Source organism: Malurus melanocephalus, unplaced genomic scaffold (genome assembly GCF_030028575.1).
Source record: "Malurus melanocephalus ecotype Western Australia unplaced genomic scaffold, MMel_1.1 scaffold_9, whole genome shotgun sequence".
NCBI classification, from domain to species: domain Eukaryota; kingdom Metazoa; phylum Chordata; class Aves; order Passeriformes; family Maluridae; genus Malurus; species Malurus melanocephalus.
This window is the reverse complement of record NW_026623241.1, coordinates 412872-437391: the sequence shown is the minus strand read 5'-3', so window position 1 is coordinate 437391 and position 24520 is coordinate 412872. Positions and strand designations below refer to the sequence as shown.

Here is a 24520-nt window from a genome sequence, read left to right as displayed (position 1 = left end):
TAAGTGAAAGTAGAAATCGGTAACAAGGTATCTTCCAGAGGTAAGAATACTGTGATGATGGATATAATGGAAAAATAATGGAAAAAGAGAGGAAGGTTAAAAAATGACTCAGAGGGAGCACTCTGTTTTAAAGCACTCTAGAGGCTGCAGCTAAATAAATGTCACATTTTGACACATAAACTGGGATGGTGCGTGTCCCAACCCTGTCCCAATGCATGTGCTGTCCCATCAGTTCCAAGCACTTGAATAAACATCCTCAGTGTTAATTGTTCCTCTGGGAGGCCAAGGTTTTACTTTAGTGTTTRTCAAGGCCATAAAGAGTATAAATCCAAATATATTAATTTGGTGGTAACCCAGGACACATAGCTGCTGCTGCGGCTGCTACTGCTGCTGCTTTGTGTGTCCAACAGGTCTTGGTGCTATTACTGTGCCAAACTGAATATTTTTCAGGATGCATGGACAGAAAACAAATGGTGAGGATTAAGCAGTGCTGAGGTCAGATGTGGAAACTATTCGGTGTGGAATACCTCATCAGAGAGAAAGTAATTAATTGTGTAAACTTACTGGTGAGGAGATGGTTTATAAAAAGGTGAAGACATGAAGTAAGAGACCAGACATATACAAAAAAAAACAAAGCCCACAGGAAAAAAATCTAGTAGGATTGAAGCTAGAAAGTTAAAATTATGAGGAAAAAAAAAAAAAAAAAAAACCCAACAAACCAAATCCCCAGAAGTGTTCATTCTCTGCTTGTTNCCCAACAAACCAAATCCCCAGAAGTGTTCATTCTCTGCTTGTTCTTAGTCCAGTGCTGGTTGGTGTAGTCTGTGGCATGAAAAGCCGATGAAGATTTTCCCCCATCTCCTTTTTGTCATTCCTATTTCCAGCATGGTAACTCTGCAATTTGAGATGATGTGAAAACAGCAGGATGCTCTGGGTGGTTGGTCTGGGCTCCTGGTCTGGCAGGGTGAGTGATGATGGAAAGCTGGTTGTTACCTGACAGCAGGGCCTTGGAATCATTAATGTGGTGGCCTAGGGCTGGGGGAAACTGGTCCATGTTCCATCTCCAGGAACACGCAGCACCGAGGCACTGCTGTGCTGAGGGCTGTGTTCAGCATCTGGCACCTCTGTTTCTCAGGCTTCAGAGGAGAGCGTTGCTTGAGCTCAGGCTGCCAGCTTTACACCTTTTGCCTGTTGTCCTCTCTCTTTCTGRGTCCTGTGTAATGAAAATTCCTTCTCCCTCACCCTTTACTTTAGAGAACCTCCAATTTCTTTACAGAATTTCTTTGCTGTTCTGAAAAACATCTCCTTGAATCGTGGAATAGCCCTCTGGGCAAGTGACTGAATTTCAAAGTGCTGTTTTCCAGTCACTGCAATGCTGCGAGATTGCTGCCTTTGTTCCCTTATAAGCCTTGCAGCAGAACTGAGCTTGTTCCTTTCAGAGGCTGACATGGAATATTATTTCATATTTCTTCTTATTGTCTGCTTAGGGTGGCTCACACTGGTCTTGTATTATTTTCTATAATTGTCTTTATTATTTGACCTCTTATGGCAGCTTAGCTCCTAACTCACCCTAATGTCCCCAATAACTTCTGAAATATTTTGATTTGGTGGAAAAGCTCGAGTGTTTATCTTCTGTATTGTATTTTAACCTCAGGAAATCCTGGCCTCCTGTTCCCCAGAATGAAGGACATGCGAGTACTACAGGAGCACAGCATCATTTATATTTCCACAGTGATTTCCAGAGGAAATCTTAGCAGGCATTAAATATTTTCTTAATTTTTTAAAATAAACTTCTCTTCCAAGTTAGTAGTTTAAATATGCCTCTCTCTCCTCCATTTCTAACATTCTGTAAATGGTAGGATAAACTAAAAATGCTCAAGTGTTTCTGAATGAAGATAAGTGCTTGGAAGTTCTTTTAAAAAAGACACTTTTTCTTAATGCTATACCTTATGTACAGGATATAGGTTGATGAAAATAATTATAATGCCATAACCTTACGATATTGGAGAGGAGAAAAAGTGTGTTTTTCTACCCCCTCCTCAAGCCTGTGTGATGAGAAATGAAATWTGTGTGCTCTGTGATGTAAAGTAGGATTTATAGTTCTGCTGTGTAAACCTTGATAGGATGCTTTAGGCTTGCTTCATTGCTTTTTGGATCATTTTTGCAATGTACAGTGGAGAGATTTGAATTTAAAAGGAAGTGGGGTTTAACCTGGTCTGCTACCCAGGATTCTGCTTCCAGAATAATTCTTTGAAATTACCTACATCAAAGTTTCTGTAAGGAAAAAGTAGCTCTAGGAATTTGTGCCAGCAAAATATGTCAGGTTCAGTATCCAATATCTCCAGGCATCGAATATGGGTGCCAAAGTAAAATCTCAATTTCCTATATTTGACGAAAAAAATGCATCCAACAGAAAATGTGCTCTGAGGGGAATCTGTCATGTCTGTTTAGACCTCTGAAATGTACAGTGTCACTGAAAGCAGTGTATCTTCAGAGTGAATTATTTATGGAATACACATCTGTGTTGCTTGGTGGTCATTAGAGCAGTTCGTGGGCTGCTTCTGTGGTTTGGTGCCACTCAAACTTGGCTGTGTCCATCTCTTTGCATCTATAATGCCTTTAAAACTAATTGCAGTCAAATCTAGGAGCAATAGAGTAATCCCATATCACWGAACTGAATGAGAAACCCACCAAACTAAGCAATAACAGAAAGTCCAGCACAGAATAATTTTAAGAGTTTTAAACACTTTAAAATTATAAAAGCTTTAGACTTTCAAACACTAACTCTCTTTCTGTATGAAAGAATGCAGCTGGAACTACATGTAATGAAAAAGAGAAACTAAAAGAAGGAAAATGTTACTTATCCTAGTCTTAATACTTGTTCTTTTCATATGTCCTTCTGCATTTGAAGTGTGGATGTTTTGGGCTTTCAAACACCTGAGCCTTCCTTTTATTAAARTATAGGTACTGAAGTTAGAATAAATACACAAATAAGTAAATCACTGTTGTGAACCAGTATGGGGATCTTCATTCCAGCTCTTAAACTGACTYCAGGCTACTTTCCTGCTCACTATCAGCGTGTTTAAATGTAGTATTGTGCTGCAATCTGATTACTTCAGAAAATAATCTTTCTTCAATTTGTAAACAATTTGGCACAGCATTTGGAGTAATGTGGTTTAACACTGTTTTGTCAAAATGCTGAAGTGCTAAAACATTTTGATATTCTGCAGCATTTTAATATTTTATGAATTAATGTTTCCAGCCSTTCACAAAAGCCAGAAGTGCTTTTTCAGTTTGCATACTCAAGGAGGAACCAAAACACTAATATCTGTATCAATAAAGATGTGAATGTACACTGTCATAATACATTTGAATACAAGCATTTACACTCTTACTGATGAATTTAGCAGCCAGAGTCACTTTAAAAATAAATTAYTGTGGCATGGACCATTGCCTGTGACAGGTGCTTGGATGCTGGCTCTCCAGGATATCTGCAGTCTCTTAAGTCGTTCACTTGTGGGAGAAAGAAACTTTGTCTAGTTCTACTTTAGAGCAAAATCTGGCAGGAGGGGACAAAATTACCATGCAGACATTGTCATCTTCTCTGGCTTCCTCACTTAACTGGCTAAAAAAACAGCTCTCTTTCACTCTTGTATGTTGATATTGAACATTCATGGGATTTAAATGAACTTACACAGGAAGTGCACTGTAAAAATGCAGTCTCTTCTCTAGTTTAGTGTAATTTACCTGGAAAAGGTTATGTTCACCAGGCAAAACATGTGTTTTCCTTTGTAGGTGTATGCACTTGCTTTTACACTGACTGTTCAGTGGAGTGATTTCATGTTGCTCATCTTGCTTTTCTTACACCATCCTGTCTGTTTCTCCATTTTCAATTGTTCCTTAAAAAAGAAAAAAAAAGCACTCGTATTCATTGTCTATTTGAGCTGACTATTGCTTATTCTGGTTTTTTTTGGAGGTTTCTTTGAGTCCAAAGGCTTGGACTATAATTTAGGATTCTTGATTTTGTTGCTGTTGAAGTGTTAACAGTCAAAATATTAGTAAATGTTAAAACCTCTGTGTAAGTTTTGTTGAAATATTTTTACTTTTGATCTAGTGATGATCGCTTCTGTTGTCCACTGAGCAAATTTTCAAACTACCTTTCTTGCACTTTCTCCTGTGACATCCTTGGTAGCAAACGAATTCCCTGCAGCAGTGTCAGAGGCCATGACAGATACCCTTCCTCAGATCTCTCCTTAATACTTGCTTTTGTCACGGTGGTCCTTAAAGATAAGGGAGGACAGGGGGTTAATGAGGTCTGTGGTATGTTCATGGCCTGCCCTGTGCTTGCCATATGCTTCTATTTTCTTTTTTTTTAAAAATTTTCTTATGCAGCAGATGCTCTGAGAGCAGGTACGGTTTTTGTTCAGTGATGGCACAGTGGTGTCTGTCCTGTCCTGGAGGCTGGCACAGGCTTTGTGACAATGGTATTAATGCTTGTATGGGAAGTCTTGCCCTGTTGGGGTGACACCTTCAAGTAACACATGGTTAAAATTCCAGAATGGCTTTCTGCACTGTGATTATCCCTTAGAATCATGCTTGCGTGTGTTGGCAAGGAGAATATGTCAGCTCTGACTGATGTGTTGGGTTTTTGRTGTGTGTTTTTGGGGCTTTTTGTTTGGGTTTTTTTTAATGTCCATTGCTTAGTGATAAGTATAGTAAAGTGATTTTTCATATTTCTTYATAGAACTCGAGCCACTTTCCATTGACAAGCAATCTAAAATAGGAACCTATCTTTTTATGGGGAAAAACATCATGGTTGGACTATTTTTGCCTGTTCAAAAAAGCTGTGATCCAAAGCATGAAATGCTCATAGCAGGCATGCAAAATACATAGCTTGGAAATACTGATCAAGTCAGGTTTCCTACAYTACAGCGCTATGTTTTATCTAGGTCGTTTGTAAGTTATGCAGCCATGACAGAACAACGTCTGGATGGGAGTCTGGAAGCTGTTCCTAGTCAGGAAACTCACAGTTCCTGAAATCATCTCTTGGACATTTTTTTTTTTTTAACTTAGGTTTGCCCTCATATCCTGCTTCCTTTGGCGCGTTGAGCTGATTATTTAGATCAAATGGGGCCTTCTGGATAGTSTAAGATGTGATAACAGCATTGTTCACAGTGTGAAATATTTTATGAGCGAACCTTGGGTTTGAGTTTCTCAATTTCATGGGGTTGGAGTACCAGACTACCAGGTGCAGTGGTGGACATAAACCTTACCCTGGGATCCTGGAATGCATTTGWCCCCAGCATAGCCCTATTGCTAAGCACTGCTTTGGTTTCCCTCTGTAAAAATAACATCATACTCTGCTGTGAGAGGGTTTGAAATAGTTGTCTTAGCATAGCAATGGTACGATATAGATATGATTTTACCTTCTGTCTGCCTTTTTAAGCGAAATCAGAGACAAAGGGCATCATGTATGTTGTACTAACCTCAGTGTCCTTTTGTCCAGGCAGTTCCCAGGTTGGAGTCTGCACARCAGGCAGGGAAGCATCAACACCCCACTGCACCGTGTAGCCCTCACTTATACTTATACACATATTTTTCTGGTAGCTTTTCAAGTAGTGTCAGGATTCTAAATTAAGTATTGCAAGATGGTGTTGTCAAGCTTTTAAAAAGCTTTTGCTTCATACCTGGTTTGGAGAGAAGGCCTCAGTGAAAACAAGCCACCTGGAGGGTTCTAGCATGAAAARTTAATTTTTTCTAGGTACGCAAATGCAAAGAAAACATCTTTGAAAATAAGGGAGTTGTCTTTTATATATATAGGGTCTAYATTTTTTTACCCTCAGGTAATTTATAAATAGGTGAAAAGCTTTTGCTTAAAAAATAAAGAATTGTTCAATGTAGACAGAAACCAAATATAGAAAAATTGCACCCAAGAAGAAACTTCTTACAAAAACGTTGATTGAGAATTTATAGGAGTCAGTGGAAAAACTTTTCCCAAAGTTGATTGTAATTCCWTTTTCTGTCAAACTCCTGAGTAAGTGTTTGGCTTGCCAGACTARCCCCTCTGGTGCTAATATGCTGAAGGTGTGTATATGTTTAATGGTTGAAGTCCTACACAAAGGAGAACAAGATAAAACTGAGCTCTCAGTGCAATTTCAATGGTAGTTTTTGCTGCTAGTGAAGTTAAAAGGGAAAATGTCTTTATTGTATACATGTAGAAGAAGTCTTTATGGTTAGAATCGGGTCAAATATCACTGGGTTGTTTGGGGAGAAAAGTCTAGTTCCTTTGTGCTGGGTTAGCAATGAGTCTTTTTGAGTTTTATGTGTTGGCTGCTCTTTCCCAAATTTGTTGCCTTCTATTAGGTGCAGTTTTCAATGGTCAGCATGATAATCTTCAGTCCCTTTGCCTTCTCATTTCTGTGTTCCTAAAATCTGAACATACTTTTTTAGATTAGTTACATTTTATAACTATTCCTGTTTTCTTAATTGTTTAGCAGACTGTTGGAAGAAGTATCCTGAAGGATGCTTTTGGCAGTCATTATAATGTCAAAAGTTAAAGCCAGGTTGAAAGAAAAAATGGAGTACATAAAAAAAAGGAGTAGAAAAGCTGTCAAAGACTGGATCGCTAATATTTTATGGAACAATCCTAACAGCTTTGTCTTTTAATGTGAAAATATAATAATTTCATTAAAAGGATTTTCTTTCAGATTGTTTAATTAAATAAGAATGAGCTACTAAATCATAAGGTGTAGCAGGGTTAATAAAAACAGGGAATACTGGGTCACTTCCCAAAAGGTTTTTTCTGTCTCCCTTGTAATCATGTGGTTTTGATTTTGTTTGTGAACTGTGCCAAATCTGTCTTTTCATATGATTTCGAGTATCTGCAAATGCAATTTCTTTAGCTAAAATTAGACGTGTGTTTTAGATCAAAGAAGATGTTTGTAAAAAGAAATACGAAAATAATTTTCATGACCTGGGGATGACCTCCTTGTTGCCTGAGTCTCTCAATGAGGGATGTTCCTGCCTTCTTATAAGATGTTCATATCCACATGCAAACACAATGGCAGAGAAGTACTTGTATAGAGTTGGAAAAAACTCTGCATCCACACTACTCAGTGCCRTTTCTCTGTCGTTTGTTGAATTACTGTTCTTGAAGTTAAGAGTTTGATAGGTGCATTTTGGATCAGATTCCACATCATCTTCCTATTTGATTGGCATTATTATTTCCTAGGTTCCCTTTTTTCTTCATTTAGAGAAGTTTTTCTTTTCAAAATGTGCCAAGTGCCTTGAAGCTCCTAGTGAAAATATTGCTGTAGGGCTTCTCAGGAGATGCCTTTTGGCTGCATTATGCTCTTTTCTGTGGGCTGGCTAGTTACYCACTTCTGTAGGCAATGAATAATGGCAGTATGTATGGCAAAAGTAATTTCACATATCTCAGAATATTTTGAATAAAGGTACAAAATGCATGAATCCAGCTTTTAAAACGTGCCAGATTTTATTTTACCTCTTCGTTATACTTTGCCAGCCTTCTACACCTGCATAAAATGTAACAAAATGCAGTAAATCTGGAATGTAGGGCACTGTTTTCCTCCTACTTTCTATGCTTTAATATTCATCTGAATTACAGAAGTATGGCAAAATTTCAGCTCCCAGTGTTTTATTACACTAACTAAAAATTATAAATGACTACACAGGAATTGTGGTGAAAACATTCAGACTGATGCCAGATACCACTGATGGAAGTAACAAAAGCCCTTTGGACTTCCATTAGTGAAAAAATTGTCCTTGGATAAGATGTACCTTTTCACTAACATGATGTTTCCTCCTGCACTGTCAGAATAGAGCTTGTCTGATGTACTGCTAGTGACATAAAAGGGAAAGGAAGTTTCAAGTGAGATGAAAGGGAATGCAAAAAATGGATTTTCTGTAGTTGCTTTGTGTTGCTCAGAGGAAACAGCAATTAGACAGTGCTAGGAATTGCTCCTTGGATAGTGACCCTGCTGGTCATTGCCCTTTAATGTCCTTGGCATTTTGGAGGCATAGTGGGTATAATGGTAGAACATGGCTTTGTTTGCCCTTTTGTGAGGACCATGCTTTATTGCTCTGAAGCAGCCTTTCTGTGTGCACTCAGAATAATCCATAGTAGGTTCATTTTATCCTGAATTGCACAGAGCTCTCTTGCCGTAGGTAGTGCTCATCATAAAATAGGTGGTTGCTCAGCTGCTGGTTGGCTTCCTGCACTTACAGGTGCTGTTCAAGGTCAGGATTGTGATTTCTGTTGTTCTTGACTGAGACCATAATACACAAGTCCTTTCTGTAAATGAAGGAATGCCTTAYTACTCTTTGGAGGGAAAACCCAGTGGAAGCTCCGAGGAAAGCTGAGAAGATAAAAAGCATTACGTTTGTTCCCTACATGAGGAAAAATACCTGGTTTTAGGACACTGCAGTGGGTGCTTCTGAGCAGAGTTAAAAGCCATTATGGAATTTTTTTGCTAACCACTTCTATCTTACAAAGGCTGTTCTGTGTCTCGCAGCTATACAGCTGTGCTGTGGTTTGCAGTGTCAGGGTCAATGTCCATATGTGATTTTCTTGTCTGGAGCTCCCTTATTTAAAGGCAGAACATCTCTTGAAAGCCTTCTGGATCCATTCCCATCTGCTGTGGAGACAAAGGATTTGTCTGGTTCAGTTATCTCCATCAGTATTCTTGAGTCATAAAGCTGCTGTATGATTCACTTCTTCCTCTTACGCATGAAGTTTGATTTTATTAGCCTCTGCACCAGTTTAGCTTTCTCTCCTTAAACTAATATACTATCTTGCTAGGAATAAGAATCACTTTTTGTCTTTCATTTGAATCTGTAAGKTGATATGAGAGGCATTTTCTAAATGATATCTATATTTCAAATATATGTGAGTGTGAAGAGATAGACCCTGTCCAACCATCCAGGCCCCAATTTCTACCTAACTGACTGTAAATAAGTCATTAAGGTACAATACTAATTTTTATTTAACATTTTTACATTCCACTAAATTCTGAAAGCCTCTGAAAATTTCTGAAGCCTCTGCTGCAGTGATTGGATCTGTAGTGTTGCTGTTCCAATGTTGATCGCTTTCTACCCACTTAACCTTTATTTTGTTCTGCTTCATACTGTCTGAATCACAAGTTCAATTAAAATTTACTGCTGGTTATTACAAAGGTTTCATACCTTAAATGCAGAAACTTAAGAGAGTATTAGCTGCTAAAATCAGACACTTTTCCATCAGTGTTTCAGAGTTTGTCAGATTTTTAAGCCTTATTCAGATGTATTTTTTCTGGAAAAAAAATAACATAAGACAAAAAGGAACCCACAAACCCCTAGCATGTAAAATGACAGAACTCTGTTGTTAAAAATTATTTATATCAAAAGGGTGATAATAAAGTAATTTTTAAGACTGAAAAAAGATGCCTGGGTATTTGTTGGTTTCTGACAATATTGACATAAATCAGGTTGGTTCTGTTCTGATGTAAATGGTGTCCTCTGTTAGTCATCACAGGCCAGTCTTTCAATTTTTTTCCACCTAGGAGCAAATTAACAGCATAATTAACTTCTGCACTTTACTCTTGTCTTTCTTACTGTCATTTTTATGAAAGGTTACTTTATAACACTTTCTGTAAACTCCATAGCCAATAATCACAGAARCTAAGATCAGTAAATATTAGGTCTCATCTAAGCAAGGGAAGCTGAATAAATATGGAAGTGGAAAAGGAACTCTCATTGTGTAACGTGCTGTCTGCACAAGGGACTTATCACAGGGGTACATTTCTGAGGAAATGTTATCCCTTTCCTTCCATTAACAATGACCAATACACTTCAGCACCATCTGCCTGAATCACAGATCTGCAGCCCACAGGTTCATTCACACAGTGTCAGATTGTGACAGAATAGCAGTGGAATAAAAGAATGTTCCAGTTACCAATCAAAAAGGAACGTCCAGTACATGGAGCCTTGGAGTAAAAAGTGCCACTGCTGTGCCTCAGAAAGGCTCCTGGAAATCAGGAAGCAAGTCTGGAGGCTTACCACCAGTTATTTCTTCTTTTCCTTCAGCAGAGAAAGTATATTTCCCAAGGACCCAGAAAGTCCTTTTGACAGAAATTGTATTATTTTTTAGTCAAAAGTAGCTCTCCTCTGTGGAGAGAGCAGTGCAAGGAGTTTTGCTGGGTGAAGATGAGCTCTGAGCGTGCTTGCCTTGCACACTCTGGTGCAGCCCAGGGCCCGAGGCAGCGCAGCCCGGAGTGCTGTCCAAGCATTYCTTTTTGGAATGCCCAGTTACTTTCCTCCTGGAACATGGCCTTGCAGTGAGTTYTGGGGGATGATGCTACAGAGGAGGAGCCCTGGCCTGAATTTACTCCCTCAGTCCTTTTCTGATCTGCTTTTTGCTCTGGGCTCTGCTGGGAAAATCACAGTGTCCATCGTTTCCAACCTGGAAACTGCCACCACATGAGCTCATGGCTGTGCTTCTGTGCTTTGGGCCACAAAAGCTTTTGTGCTTTTGRGRAATCATAGAATGGTTTGGGTTTGAAGGAGCCTTAAAGATCATCTAGTTCCATCTTCTGATGTGGGCAGGCATCCTTAAAATAGATSAGGTTGCTCAGAGCGCTATCCAAACTGGCCTTGGACACTTCCAGGGATGGGGCACTCACAGCTTCCCTGGGCAGCCTGTTCCAGGGCCTAACTAGCCTTACAATAAAGAATTCCCTCCTAATACCCAATCTAAACCTACATAGCAATGTTTAATTGTGCCTGTATAACTTACTGAAAACGAATTGTTTACATATTTTCATTGACGTTTTCTTTGTTTCCAGTAATAACGGAGAGCTTACTTGTGTTTCTTCAAGCACTTGTCAAGCATTCCTGCCCAGTTCTTTGACTTTAGGACCAGGAATCTAGATAGGGTTTTTTTWATGATTTTTATTTCTTCTCTTCATGGAATGAGGATGAGCAAAAGCAGAGCGCAAATGTGTCTCCTGCTGGCAGCAGGTGTTTGAACTAGTTTARCTTTGAAATTTCCCATATATTTGTTACATGCAAAAAGAATGAGATAGTAGAGCTCAGTCCTTTTGAAGTGCACTGATAGCTGGCAAGTASCTTTGTAGCTGAAGTGAAAAAGCTGATTCTAGAGTTTGCTGAAGAGAGAAAGCTTGTTTCAGTGAGCTTGATGAGGGACCGTCATGAATACATGTCTAAATTATGTATCAACTTTCTCATTATTTACTTTATTTCAGTGATAAATTGATGGATTGGGGAAAAAAAATCTGCTCTGTCTGCCAACCAAAACTTGAGGGATACATTGAGGGCTTTTGAAATGAAAATTCACTTGTTATAAATGGAAAATCCTTCTCCCTTACTGAGCACAGTGGAAGAGAAGAATCTGTTACATCCCACAGCCAGTGTCACAGTGGACAGAGTTACTCATGACATCTCTGTAGGGCCAGTGTCATTTACAAAGAATGCCAGGGTACCTTTCAGTCTGTGTTTTTTCCTAGCAGTGAGAGTAGAAACTGGTAGGTAAAAAACCCTGTTTCATACTCTGCCAAGGACTGGCAAGGGTGGTTCACTGACTGGTAAGKCTGAAAACCAGTTTTGTGTTTGGTTTCTTAGGAAAATCCTCATCCTCAGTGCTGAGCTAACGATACTTGCTGCTGTAACACTGATGAATTCTGCTAATGTAAAGCCTTGTTTAGTTTTCTTAGGACATGAAAATGTAATTTATTGTAGAACTAATTTGGTTAATCCAGGCATACATACAGATGGTTATTTGGTGCTTCTAAAATGCTGATGATTTTTAAAATCTGCTTTGAATTTAAGAGAGGGGTTTAAAASTCATTTACACAAAATGAGGGGTTTGTGCATATCACATTTCAGTGTTTCATATGATGTTAAARGGGTTTGATTAAATAAGCAAACTTATTTTGCTTTACAAGTAATTTTTTTATGATTTAAAGAATCATCACTCTTGGATAGAAACATCAGTTTGTGCACAGGAACGCCAATCTAGTAGGCAAAAATGGTTGTATTCTGTGGTCAAGCAGGTGGGTTTTTCCCAAAATGCTGGATGCAGCGCTGCATTGTGCAACTCTTCAGAGTAAGTGCAGCATATTGTGGAAAGATTACAGGGATGTGCTAGCAAAAAGAACTGTAGGTGGGGACTGCAGGAGCTGAGCAGATGCTTTGCCCACTTTTTGTGGGAGGCTGTGCCAAGTCCTGTTGCTGCTGGGGTGAGAGTGGGCTGCTGGAAACCTGGAGAAAGCACTGAGTCATCCAGAACTTTTCTGGTGGAAATAGCTGTCTTGGGCATGAGGTAATCTCTCTGGAGAATTTAATTTCCAAAGCAAAGACACATAAGATCCTAGTTTGAAGCCCAGCTGACAGGCTTTGTAGTCAGTAGAATGGAGATCACATCTTATCTTGGACATGTCGAGGCCGGCAGAAACAGCTGCTGCTTGTGAGCTTTCACTGCAAGTTTAATGTGTTGTACAGAATTTATTGTTAACTCTGATTTTTAAGCAGTGGTGTTCAAGTAATTAATTTCCACAACGGGCTTGAAACTGATTTTAAATCATAGCTGTTAAAAGTGTATGTTTCTTTTTTTAAAGGAAGAGGTTGCCAAAAGATCGCTGATTTTCTTCCAGTGCATTTTTTCGTTTTCTTCCAATGTTTTTTCTAGAAGTTGATGGCAAGAAAGGGAAATACTAGTTTTTTTGAAAAATCTTTGGTGTTGACTGTTGACCTGTTTCTGCTTTCATGTCAGCCACCTGAGAAACTTCCAGTTGTTTCTCTTTCAGCAAGCTTAGACCAATGCTACCTTCTTAGTAATTTAGTTGTCCTAAAATTACATAAGGCCTATCTAATGATTTCTAAACTAATACTGCATTATGGCTCTATCTTTCTAGGCCMTCTTTGCACAAATTGTGGATATTTGCATTGAAATGCTGTTTTAAGGCAGGTTCAACACATTCAGTTTATATTTACTGAAAATCTGAATTTTCTAATTTGTTCACTTTTCTATCTTGCATCCTCATTTACTTTCTTCCTTTTTTTCCATTTTTTTTCATATTCAGAGGAGAAACCCATTTTATAATCTTTGATTTTCCATGTAGTTGATYTCCAGAGAATTTCTCGTTGAAAGACTAGTAAAAATTGGAGCAGAAGAAAGTCTTCAATAACATTAGGGAATAAATTTCTTGCCAGTGAGGGTTTAGAGATTTTTTTCCTGCCATTTATCTACAAGATAAGTTTGTGGGTTGCCATATTAAAAATGACAAGCAACTGTAAGTAATCAGAAACACTAAATCTGTTATTTCAGGAATGTTGGGTTTTCCATAAGAAATACAGGAAAGCAGAAAGACTCAGTTTTGAAGGATATTTGAGGCTGATTTGCAAAAGAGTTCCTTAAGCACTTAAACTTCCCAGGACTTCATTGTTTTTCTCCCATATGGCTTGTAGTTCCATGAGCGAAATACCGTACATTTTAAAGCTAACAGCTTGGCATTAGACCGTGGCTAGTGGCATGGCGTTGCCTTGAATCGTAGGATAGATAATTAATTAGTAGGGCTAAACTTTTTGTCCCTATGTTTTAGAAAATGACTGTCTTTGCTGTGCAAATACAGGCTGACCTGAAAATGGCAGTGGTTAGTCACTGTTAATTGGATGACCTGTCTAGCATTAATGATGTACAAGCTGTTCCTAGGAAACCGGGGAAGACCTTTGCTGACAGTAACTGCAGAAGGGARTGGTGACATTCACAATGTTTGCCAGGCACCAGAAAAGCATGACATTTTAAAATGCCTCTTTTCCTCAATCGTTTATCAGGTTGTAATGTACCACACATAGTCTGTCTAGGAGGGATGTAAAAGCCTTCTAAAAGCCATAATGATGTGATGGCTTAGATTTTACCAGAGATACTAAGATACTTATAAACTTGATTGCTGCATTTCATTTCTTATGTTAGAATCCACTCATTTATTCCTYATCACAGACCTCTGTACCTGAGCTGAAATAGGTGTAAGCATTTATAAAAGTCATATGTTGTTTGCAAGACGTACTTTAGCTATTGTGAATGAGAGACTATCATTTGTCAAGATATATCATCAGAAGATTAATAAAATTCATTAAAGGAGAATTTTAAATAYTCATCCAATGGAAATGTTCCTTTGTGTTTATTTTAGCTTACACCCCAATCAATCCAAGCAAACAATGTTACTTATTTTTCTGTGGGGAGGGTCAAATAAATGAGAAAAGTCAGTTATATTTCTTCAAGCTTCTTCTCTAAAGCCACTTCCAGTTCTGCAGTGAAGCGAGTTTTTCTACTTGTTTGAAGACACTTTAGTAATTCTTCATCAAATTGACATTTACAGAGTCTTTTAATAAAAAAATAATTTACATTTCTGTGAGGCAATTGCAGTTACAGAACCTTGTGAAGGGTGATTAAGGTCTGCATTAAATGGCTCATGAAGGATTAATGGRAAGAGCAGCTCTTCCTCTGGCTAAGTAGTGTGCCAGCAGCAGGTGACCCAGACAGAGGCTGTTTCCTCCATGGGCTGGGCAGAAACTTGTAGAAATTATGTGGCAGCATATATTCTATGAATAGACCAGGGAACCCATGAAGCACTAAGAATGAATGATCTGATGGCCAAGGCAAACTTTGGCTTTTGAGGTGTCTGTGGCAGCCCATGCAGTGGAACAGGAGCAGGTTCTTTCTGGTACAGTAGTGGGTATGGAGTGCTGGCTGCATTGTGCTGATGAAATGAATGGGTTTTTCTAAGATTTTTGGATGTAATCAGTATGAAATTCAATACTTACTCATACTGAGTGGAAAACCAGTATTTCATTGGCTGTTGTGCCTATAATTAAGGAAATCGGTAGGGCTGGGAGCTGACAGATGTGTGGGCAGGTGTGGACCATGCTGTCATGTTCTCTGCAGCCAGAGGACTGATAGGAAATGGATTTCTTTGCTTCAGAGACAGGGTTAAGAGAATGTCCAAGGGAGCTAAAATATAAACACAATTTACATTCTGAAGCAGGGCTTTTATTGAGCTCCCTGTTATCTGTCCCTTTCCATTCTTTCTGCATTTGCTCTTAGTTTCTTTAACTCTTGGTTTGCTAGCAAAACTTGGGAGTTGTACTGACACCTCAGTGCTAAGAGGATTGTCTGAATACTGGTTTCACTCTTTGTGTTATGAGTTACATAATTTTTCTTTATTGCTCCAGAAACTGTCATTGTTCCCTTTCACTGAAAATCACTCCCTTTTTTGTGATGTTGGGAGGTGCTGTTCCTCCTGACCAAGTCCCTGTGACACGATGATTGGTGTATTTGACTGTCACTTATTAGTCTTCCTAAGGAAAATGGGGCTGACCTTATCAATCACTTCTCATAGGAAACACTTTCTGTATTTCCAGTGACTCATTACCTCTTCCTGGCTCGTTTGGGATGGGGCATTACCACTGAAGATACAAGGCTGTACTCTTGGCTCGCTGTGGACCCTGTGTGACTGTTTGCATGAAGCTTTTAAACACTGTTAACAATTCTTTGGGGGGAAGGCCGAGTAATACCTTATGGGAAACTCATGTTTCTCTGTACTCATTTGAACCAGACCTGTAAGATTCGAGTGGGTGAGAAGGGTGGGGGATTAATGCACGGGTCTGGGAATCAGAAGAAAATGTTTCTCCTTTAGGCTTCCTTAGGTATGTCCTRGGGAAAAGCACAAGTGCAAGTGCAGCCCTGTTCATATTTACAGGAGTACCAATTTTGCCCCTTAGTTTGTGGAGCCTTTTCCCCATAAATAACATSCCAGTCTGCATGTGGATGAGTGTTCTGAGTGCATGTGATGTGCAGTGCTGTGCATTTCATTATATAGTATCCATCTGTTTTCATGGGATCAGCTTGATTGCGTGGTCTGATCACTCCTGATGATTAAATCTCTTGCATTCCCTGGTATTAGCAGATAGGAAGAAACAGCAAATAGGATCTCAATGCCAAAAGAGGAAATGGAGGGGTTTAGTCACAGTGACGGTGCTGTGTCTGTCAGATAAAATGAAACTGTTTTACTTGAATTAGAAAACTTATAAACCTGTCTAGCAAAATGTTTCRGGGCTGAACCCATATTTATAAAACCAGCTGATCTGGAAGGAAAGGAAGTCATGGTATTAATAGTACTGTGTCTGCTYGCATCTTATCACTGGATTAAGGTTAACAAGCATAGACTGAAGGGTCATAAGTAGATACGGCTGCATGCTTGATTAGCAATTACTTAGGTCTTGTTTGTGTAAGACTTCTCCTGGCTTCAGCTTGCCCCTCTAATAGTGCTAAAGGCTATCACACAGTGTGATTGAGGACTATACAGAGCCTGCAATTAGCTGAATGTTTGATTACAGCAGTTGCAACAGAACTGCATTTTAAAAGACAAAGTGTAARGGAAAAGGAGCTTCAGCCTAGAAAACAGCATATTCCTCATTTTACTTCCAGGACACCCCTCTTAATCTCATTCAGTTATTTACATGTRCACTAAAGCCTCTCTGGAATGAGGGCCAAGAATGTTGTATTTTAAAAGGTAAATCCTTCCCTSTTCCGCAAGACATACGTTGTGTGATTTTAACATCCATGGTCATGAGGCTGAGGCTATTTAACAGTTGGGGATATTGGATGACTTTTTTATACAGAGAATATATATTGAAAATATGTTAATATGAGTCTTGTATGATTATGTAATATGTATTAAATTTACATTAAATGTGTACATGAACATTCAATACAGATTATATATATATGAAATATTTAAGCATATATTTAATTCTGTTTATTAGAATGTTAAGTGGAAATTATTATTTTATGCGTTAGGTTCATAAAGTCTGAGCTGAATATGCAAAACAGCTGCTGGGTAAGATTTTTCAGATCACTGTGATCAACATCTGTCCAATGGCAATGCTTTCATGAAAGAATTGCAGTTTAATGCATGTGTAATACAGTAAGCTTAAACTAATCTTGGAGACAACATTAAAGATAAGAAGCTCTGTTAGTGTCAGTTTATATATTTTAAAACTACTTAATCATGACACACTTTCATAGTATTGATGCATCAACTGCATTAGACCTCAACAGTAGTAATGTTGATGTYGGTGCTTGGCATTTATTTTTGGCACCTGTATTGTCCTCTGTTCTTCTCACTCTGCCTTTGGCAAACAGCTGAATATTAATTAGCATTTGTTAAAACGGAGTTTAGAAAAAGCCCTAAATCTGCTTTTCTGAAGAAAGTCTGAAGTTTCCTGGGAATACCACGCCCAGCTGTAGTAATAGTCATACCCACAACTCTGGTGTGCTGTGTGATCCTGTCCGTGGGTGATTTTTATATGTCATTCTAAGACTTGTTCTTCCTTTTTCTTGCAGGAGAGCCAGAATTTAAATATGTTGGGAATATGCATGGGAATGAAGCTGTTGGAAGGGAGTTACTCATCTTCCTGGCACAGTACTTGTGTAACGAGTACCAGAAAGGRAATGATACTATTATCAACTTGATCCATAGCACACGTATCCATATCATGCCATCTTTGAACCCAGACGGCTTTGAGAAGGCAGCATCTCAGGTTTGTAAGGCTGTGTTTGTAAGAATAGTTACCAGTGTCTGTCTGCCATATCATAATGGCACTTGGACTAAGAGTTTTACAGATACACGAACCCTCTGGTGGCAACTGTTGAATGGGACAGCAAAACCAAAGTATTTCCTAATAGTATAGTAGGCTTGTGATGTTTAACAAGAAGGGCTTTATGCTTGACTTTTCAACAAGTAGCTTTCTCTCTTGTGATTTTAAAATATAATGATGTTTATGTTTTGTGCATATTCTTTCATCTGAGTTCACTGAACTGCTTCCTCAACAAGTAACTTCTAGTAATACATGAGGTTTCAAAAGTGCAAGAAAAGGGAAGTTTGTTTTCTTTARGGATATTCCCTTGCAAATGCACTTAAAAAATTATTCCTTCCATCAGAGCTTGGTCCCAAAACAACAAACTTTGTGAGTCATCTTTTTAATATGAAAGACTTTGATTCTAAATTTCATRCATGAGGTACTTTAATTAAGGTATTAGTCAAGAAAATTTAGTATGCATTTTAGGGTGATGACTCAGTCAAGAAACATATAATGCATAAATGCATAATTAGCAAATGGAAATCAAATAGTAATCCTGTCATAAAGATTCTGGTGTGTATTATGTTATAAACAAAAATAGGAATTTCCTTGCTTACAAGGTGTATTTACTTTTTAATGTTGAAAGTTCTCATGTGACTATTTATGATTAAATAAGTCAAACCTTATTAAGATCTTTGTTAAATCAGCTTCTCATGAAGCCTTTCAGAAACTCTTTATATCTGGTCGTACATCTCCCTCTCGTGGCAGTGAAGCAGAAGCTGTCATCAAATTAGTGCAGCATTTTGCTACTTGGAAATCTCTCTCTGTAGAGTTTCTATAACATTATTTGAAGCTCTTGCTCCTTAGCCAATGTATAGCTGTTTTTTTATGCCTTACAAATTTGAATAAGATTTTAGTGCTGCTGTTCTAATTCAGAAGTATCTTGATCCTGCACACACAGTGGGACAGTGGATTCAATATACCCCAAGATTAAAACCAGTAACCAAACTAAACCTACATTAAAGAGTACTGAAAGCTTACAGAGAGAACCTATGGAAAACTATGTATTCTGAAGGCATTTCCTTAATGAAATCCCAAACTTATTTTAGAGAATCAGTTTAAAGAAATAATTTTGCAAAAATTCTCATTGCTACCATTTYGTGAACAAGGCTGATGGACACAATAAAAATGAAAGATTCAAGTAAAGAAAAAAGTCCTTCTTTACCCTGAAGTAATTTAGAGGAACTTTGAAACAAATGCAAATGGTCCTTGTGGCTGGCAGTTAAATCTACAGCTTTGAATCTCACTAAAATGAGGTCTGTACTTTGCAGTCAGGACATGAGGCAGTGGGGAAAAGCCAAGTCTTGGGGGAGACACCACTGGCACTGAAAAATCTGATACTGCTGGTAATTTTACTCATCCTTAATCCAAGTGTGCCCTTTGAGAATAATCCTCTCCTGCAAGACCCTCAGTGAAGTAGAGATTGTTTTTTTTTCCCACGGAGCTCTAGGAAGGAATAGGTGTGATTGACTCAGCTCTTGGTCCYTCAGGAGTCTTTTACTCCCACATGATCCCTTCTTATTCTCAAACACATGAGAAGGAAACATGCCCATATACAATGTGATATTGTAATCTATTCACCTCCCTTCTCTTTCTGTTCGCTTTCTTCATTTAGCCCGGTGAACTGAAAGACTGGTTTGTTGGTCGAAGCAATGCCCAAGGGATAGATCTAAACAGAAATTTTCCAGATCTTGACAGAATAGTTTACATTAATGAGAAAGAAGGTGGCCCAAACAACCATCTTCTGAAGAACATGAAAAAAGCCGTGGACCAGAATCCCAAGGTAAGTCGGGGCTGAATGTTAGGTCACTTACATGCCCATCTCTTGCCTTTTATATAAGCAAACTCGTAGTCACCTCTAAGAGCTGTGTGTATGGTCTTTATGACTGACCTTGTTCTGAATATTTAGTTTATTTTGTTAAATGTATGCATCTGATGCTTCTTGAATTCTTCTCAAAGTGGATTGCTGTAGTAAGCCCTTTTGATCCATCTTATTTAATCCTTAGACAATTCCTCAGTCAAAGGATTTTACTTTTTTTTTGCATAGCATCCTCACTTGATTTTAGGCTATTTTTAGMAATATTCTGCATTTTTACCATTGCCAGAAATTCACTTGTGTATTGTGCTTAATTATATTACTGGCTAAATAGCTGTTCTCACATGGAACACACACATTTTTGGTTAAGTTTAAGCCTTCAATATGCAGCTGTRTATCTGGAGGGATTTTTGTCTTCTCGTGTTTACCCCCAGAGGAAGTTCAAGAAAATAGAGTGTTGTGACTGCAGCCCCATATGACTGTGGCCTTAATAGCCATATTCCGTCTTCARATTCAAAATATTAATAAAGTAATTTTACTTTCCATTCAGAGAACAGATTGTACCCTACCAACATTTATTTTTACTTCTTTTATTTTCCTTGGTTTAAAATTTGGTAGGCTTTTTTATCCATAATGGGAAGAAGTAAAAGATTGAGATTGCTTTATTTGTAGTCTTATTCTGAGATAAGTGACACCAGTTTTGGAGTTACATCGATCCACATTATATGACTATATATCTAATGTAAAAGACTGATTTAATTTTCTCTGAAGCCAGAATAAAATTGCTGTTAATTTAATTGTCTTGCACAGTATATGTGATATTAATTAAGCCCACTATATTTAATTGGATGTTTCTGCRTTGGATTATCAATTTGTAACTGCTGGTAATGCTGTTCTGTTGCAGCTTGCTCCTGAAACGAAAGGTGTCATTCACTGGATTATGGATATTCCCTTTGTGCTCTCTGCCAACCTTCATGGAGGAGACCTTGTTGCAAATTATCCTTATGATGAGACTCGGAGTGGTATGTAAATAGATATTAACACGAAAGGGTAGGAGATGGAAACTTCATTCTATACTTATTTCGCTGCTAGCAAAGATCCACTTTATACTTGCAAACAAAACCATAAAACATTGCAAGAATATATAAACATTGCAGAAAAAAGTTACAAATTTTATTTATAGTCATTGCATTGTAGTGACTTACTTTTTTGTATTAATCGCATGTTTAAAGCTAGTCACTGTATGACCATATTTTCTAGTTTTGAAAATGATGGTTTGTTTCAGAATAGATTTACATGACAAAAATGATGTAATACCTGAGGGAATTGTAGTCCCTCAGATATATTAATCAAGGCAACTTGGCTCTTAAATTAGATGGGGCTGTTTTTACCCTTTTAAATAAAGTGAGAAAGATGTGCCTAGCACAAGATTTCTTGCATCTGTAAAAGATGAATTTCTGAAAGCAGTAGCGTGCTAACAGAAACAGCTATCGCTGCTGCTATTTTCAGTATTGGTCCCTTGTAAAAAGGATCACGTTGTGGCAGAGATGTTATCATATAATATACAGCAGTATTTGTTTTTTCTTCTACTGCAGGATGAACACATGACTGAAGTTCCACAAAATGTTGATGTTGTTTGTGATTCTCTTCTTTTAGTTGACTTTATCACAGTTTAATTGCAAGTCCTTTTAATATCTGACTGTTAAACTCTTCAGGGAGACATCTATGTTTTTGTACAGCATGTTCTTCTTAAAAATATCTGAAGMCTAGAATAGCTTAGATTTTGTGGTGCACTTCTAAATTAGTATTTTCATGAATATTAACACTAGGTGTGATTAGCCACTTCAATGRTGGGGCAACAATTGATGAAGTAATGTGGAATTGTTGACGTTATTAAGATAATGCTCTATTAACTTGTGATTCTATTGGACACTTACCTGTGTACATAGAATTTCCAGGCACAGTTCTGCTGTGCAGTGCTAGTAATCTGAGTTGTGAGCCCAGTTGCTATGACTGCCCTTTTAATAATCCTTGTTCCTGGAATTTTCTCTTCCCTAGGCAGTGCTCATGAATACAGCTCCTGCCCCGATGATGCTATTTTTCAAAGCCTGGCTCGCAGTTAYTCTTCTTTTAACCCTGCCATGTCCGATCCAAACCGACCACCGTGTCGCAAAAACGATGATGACAGCAGCTTTGTGGATGGAACAACCAATGGTGGTGCATGGTACAGTGTCCCAGGAGGTGAGCCCACCCCATGGGGGTCCRTGTCACTGGCTGTTCTGAGCTTGAGTTGTGTTATCCACAACTTTGGGCCTGGTTAAGGCTAAATCATAAACTGATCACTCACCACCTTCATTTATAAAATCCCATAGAGCTCACTGTGATCCCTATTAAAATATTCCCATTTATTGCTTTTTCTACAGTGTTTCTTCAGATCATTGCAAATTTAATAGTTCTACAGTGGACAAGTGATTGCTCTGCTGTTATAAAATATTAAGGGTTTTGTTTTATGTGGGGGGCAGGGAATAAGAAAAGAGTGACAAATCCCCTGACAAACCCTGATTAGAGCAGGCTGCTGATGGTTCATTTAAACCTCAGTAACAAAGGCTTCCAAGCTGAAGGAAGTGGGAAAGCCTGGTTGCCTGATTTTGCAGTGTTATAGAAAATGGGAGTTTGTCCTTGGATTTTAATGGGAACAAAAGCAGCCATGAAGATAATTGCATCTCCATACTTTGTGGCTTGGTGAGTGCCTGATTCCTGCCCACGTGCTGTTTCCCTAGGCTTTGGTAGAGCCTCCTGTGCTAAGAGGAGCAGCAGAGCTACGATGGGCATGTCCAGACTAATCTTCCAGGGGAAGTCTAGTACAGAAGCCTGAAATTAGACATTTAATTCAAATGAGACATTTCATTCCTTTCTGATAAGAGTTTTGATATCTTTGTAAATTGAGGTCTTGGGATATCTTAGAGTGTTGTGCCTCGGCTAAACTTGGAGAGAAAACTGAGCTGAAGATTTCTGAGCTGGAAACTCAGTTTGTGTTGGAGTGATTTGCCTGTGCTTTGGCTTTGCTGATTTATACTGGATAACTTTGAACACATGTAACTCTTCTATTGTTTGCTTTGCTCTTGATATTCAGTTACAGTCTCTGAAGGAATTTTAAATTTTTACCTGAGGTGAGCAGGAATCTCTCAAAGAGTTAGACAGCCTCAGTGGTGCCTCCCTCTGCTTCTTTTACAGTAAATGTGGTACTAAAAGAGCAAAACAGTTACGCTTCTGTGAACAAATTAGAAACAGAACAACAACTGGTAGTGATCACACAGCCAGTAATCATCAGGGGCTGAGTGTGAAGTAAAATATTGAAATTTCTGAATATAACTAAAATCCAAAATTTCCTTTTGTGTGAGGCTTTCCAGAGGCTTTGAATTGGAACCATTAAAACACCCTTCAAGACCAAAGTTTGCACTAACTGAAAAATTATAATAAACAAAATATTAAGAAGTTTAAGAGTTAAAATTTTTCAATTCAATTACAATTTGTTTTAATGAAATATTAAATATTAGCTATAAAAATATAGATATATTTAACTTCAGCGTATTTTTCTTTTAGAAAATGCTATGARAAACAGTTTTTCCATTGTTTTGATGAAATGCTTTGATTCTGATTAAACTGCGCATGGCAAAGACATTTTTCCATTGGAAAATCTTTTTGGAAAGTTTGATTTCCTCTTTTTGGATCCTAAGTTAGACTACTAATTCCCCAAGTGAGGCCTTTCTTTTTCTTATATTTGTACAGATGTTAGTAGGCAGGAGCCCTAGTGCTAAGCAGGATCTAAAAAATAGACAACAATATACTTTGGACCATACATGAATCTGTTACTGGTTTTGGTTTTGGTTTTTTTCTTTCCAACTGTCGAAATCAGCTGGCAAGCTGTGACTTTTGAGCAAAACCTCCATGGTCGTGTTTACTGACATAAAAAGCGCAAATGTTATTCAGTGAAAACAGTTCTCTTCTTTCTATGTCTGGTGCTAAGGAAAATAACTCAACAATGCCAGTTCAAATGAAAATGTTTTTTGAGCTTTAATCCGAAAAGTTCCATCTGAAAACCAACAAGTGATAGTTGGGTTGTTGRTGGTATCAGTGGTCTTTTGCTGTCTATATGGTAATGAACTCAAAGTTAGTAGCACCATAAGGTATTGTAAAGCCATTTATGTTGCTTTTGGAAAAATATTCCACTGTCCTTACCAGAGTTAGGAATTTATCAAAAGAAACTCCAAAGGCCGGAGCTAAGGTGATGCTTCTCTGTCCCCTTGGGTTCCTCTGGCCTTTTGTCCCCCACTTTCCCCTTTTCCCTTCCTTCCTCWCTCTTSTACTAAAGTCACACMCTCCTTTCTCCACCAACACAGCTCCAGTATCCCCTCCTGCCCGTTTTCTGTCTCTATTCCTTGCCATCTCCTACATCCTGCCTTTGGCAGTAGCTCATCAGACCAAGAGCTCTGCCCTAGRAAAAGAGGATCTTTCATTCTAAGGAATTGCTACAGGTGCTGTCACCCTACAGAGCTTATTATGGTGCCCCCAGCTGTGCAGAATCGATTCTTTGGCCCTGTGATTGATCCATGGGGACTCGTACGTTCCATAAAAGACAGCCCTGCGTGGTGGGCCAGCAGCCATCTTCACTGGTTCTTTGGTCTGTGGGGACAGTGTGTGGATGGCTCTCKTGTCACTGTGGGCTGCTTTTTCATGTCTTTCTGCATACTTGGATTCTTTCAGTAGGAAGGCTGAATGTCTGTGGCAGAAACATCTGGTACCAGGCCTTTGGCTCTAACTGGAAGTAAGGATGAGCCCTCCATTGCATTCCTGTCCATCCCCTTGCCTGACCTCAGGATTTCCTCACCAACCTCATGCAAGGTGGCAATTCCCTTTTTGTAGTGGAGAGAGTGGATGATGTACAGGAGTATGTGACACTTGCTTCTCTATCTAAAGGCACTTTTCTGG

General features: G+C 38.5%; 1 protein-coding gene across 1 annotated transcript in view; it reads left to right on the top strand.

Moving 5' to 3' along the window:
* The window catches only part of CPE (carboxypeptidase E), a 57330-nt gene that overhangs the window by 19274 nt on the left and 13536 nt on the right, over positions 1–24520 (top strand). Inside the window, exons 2-5 of the mRNA XM_057375408.1 lie at positions 17420–17616; positions 19331–19498; positions 20436–20553; positions 21590–21772. Of these exons, the coding sequence (XP_057231391.1) occupies positions 17420–17616; positions 19331–19498; positions 20436–20553; positions 21590–21772 (666 nt within the window). The remainder of the gene's footprint in view (positions 1–17419; positions 17617–19330; positions 19499–20435; positions 20554–21589; positions 21773–24520) is intronic.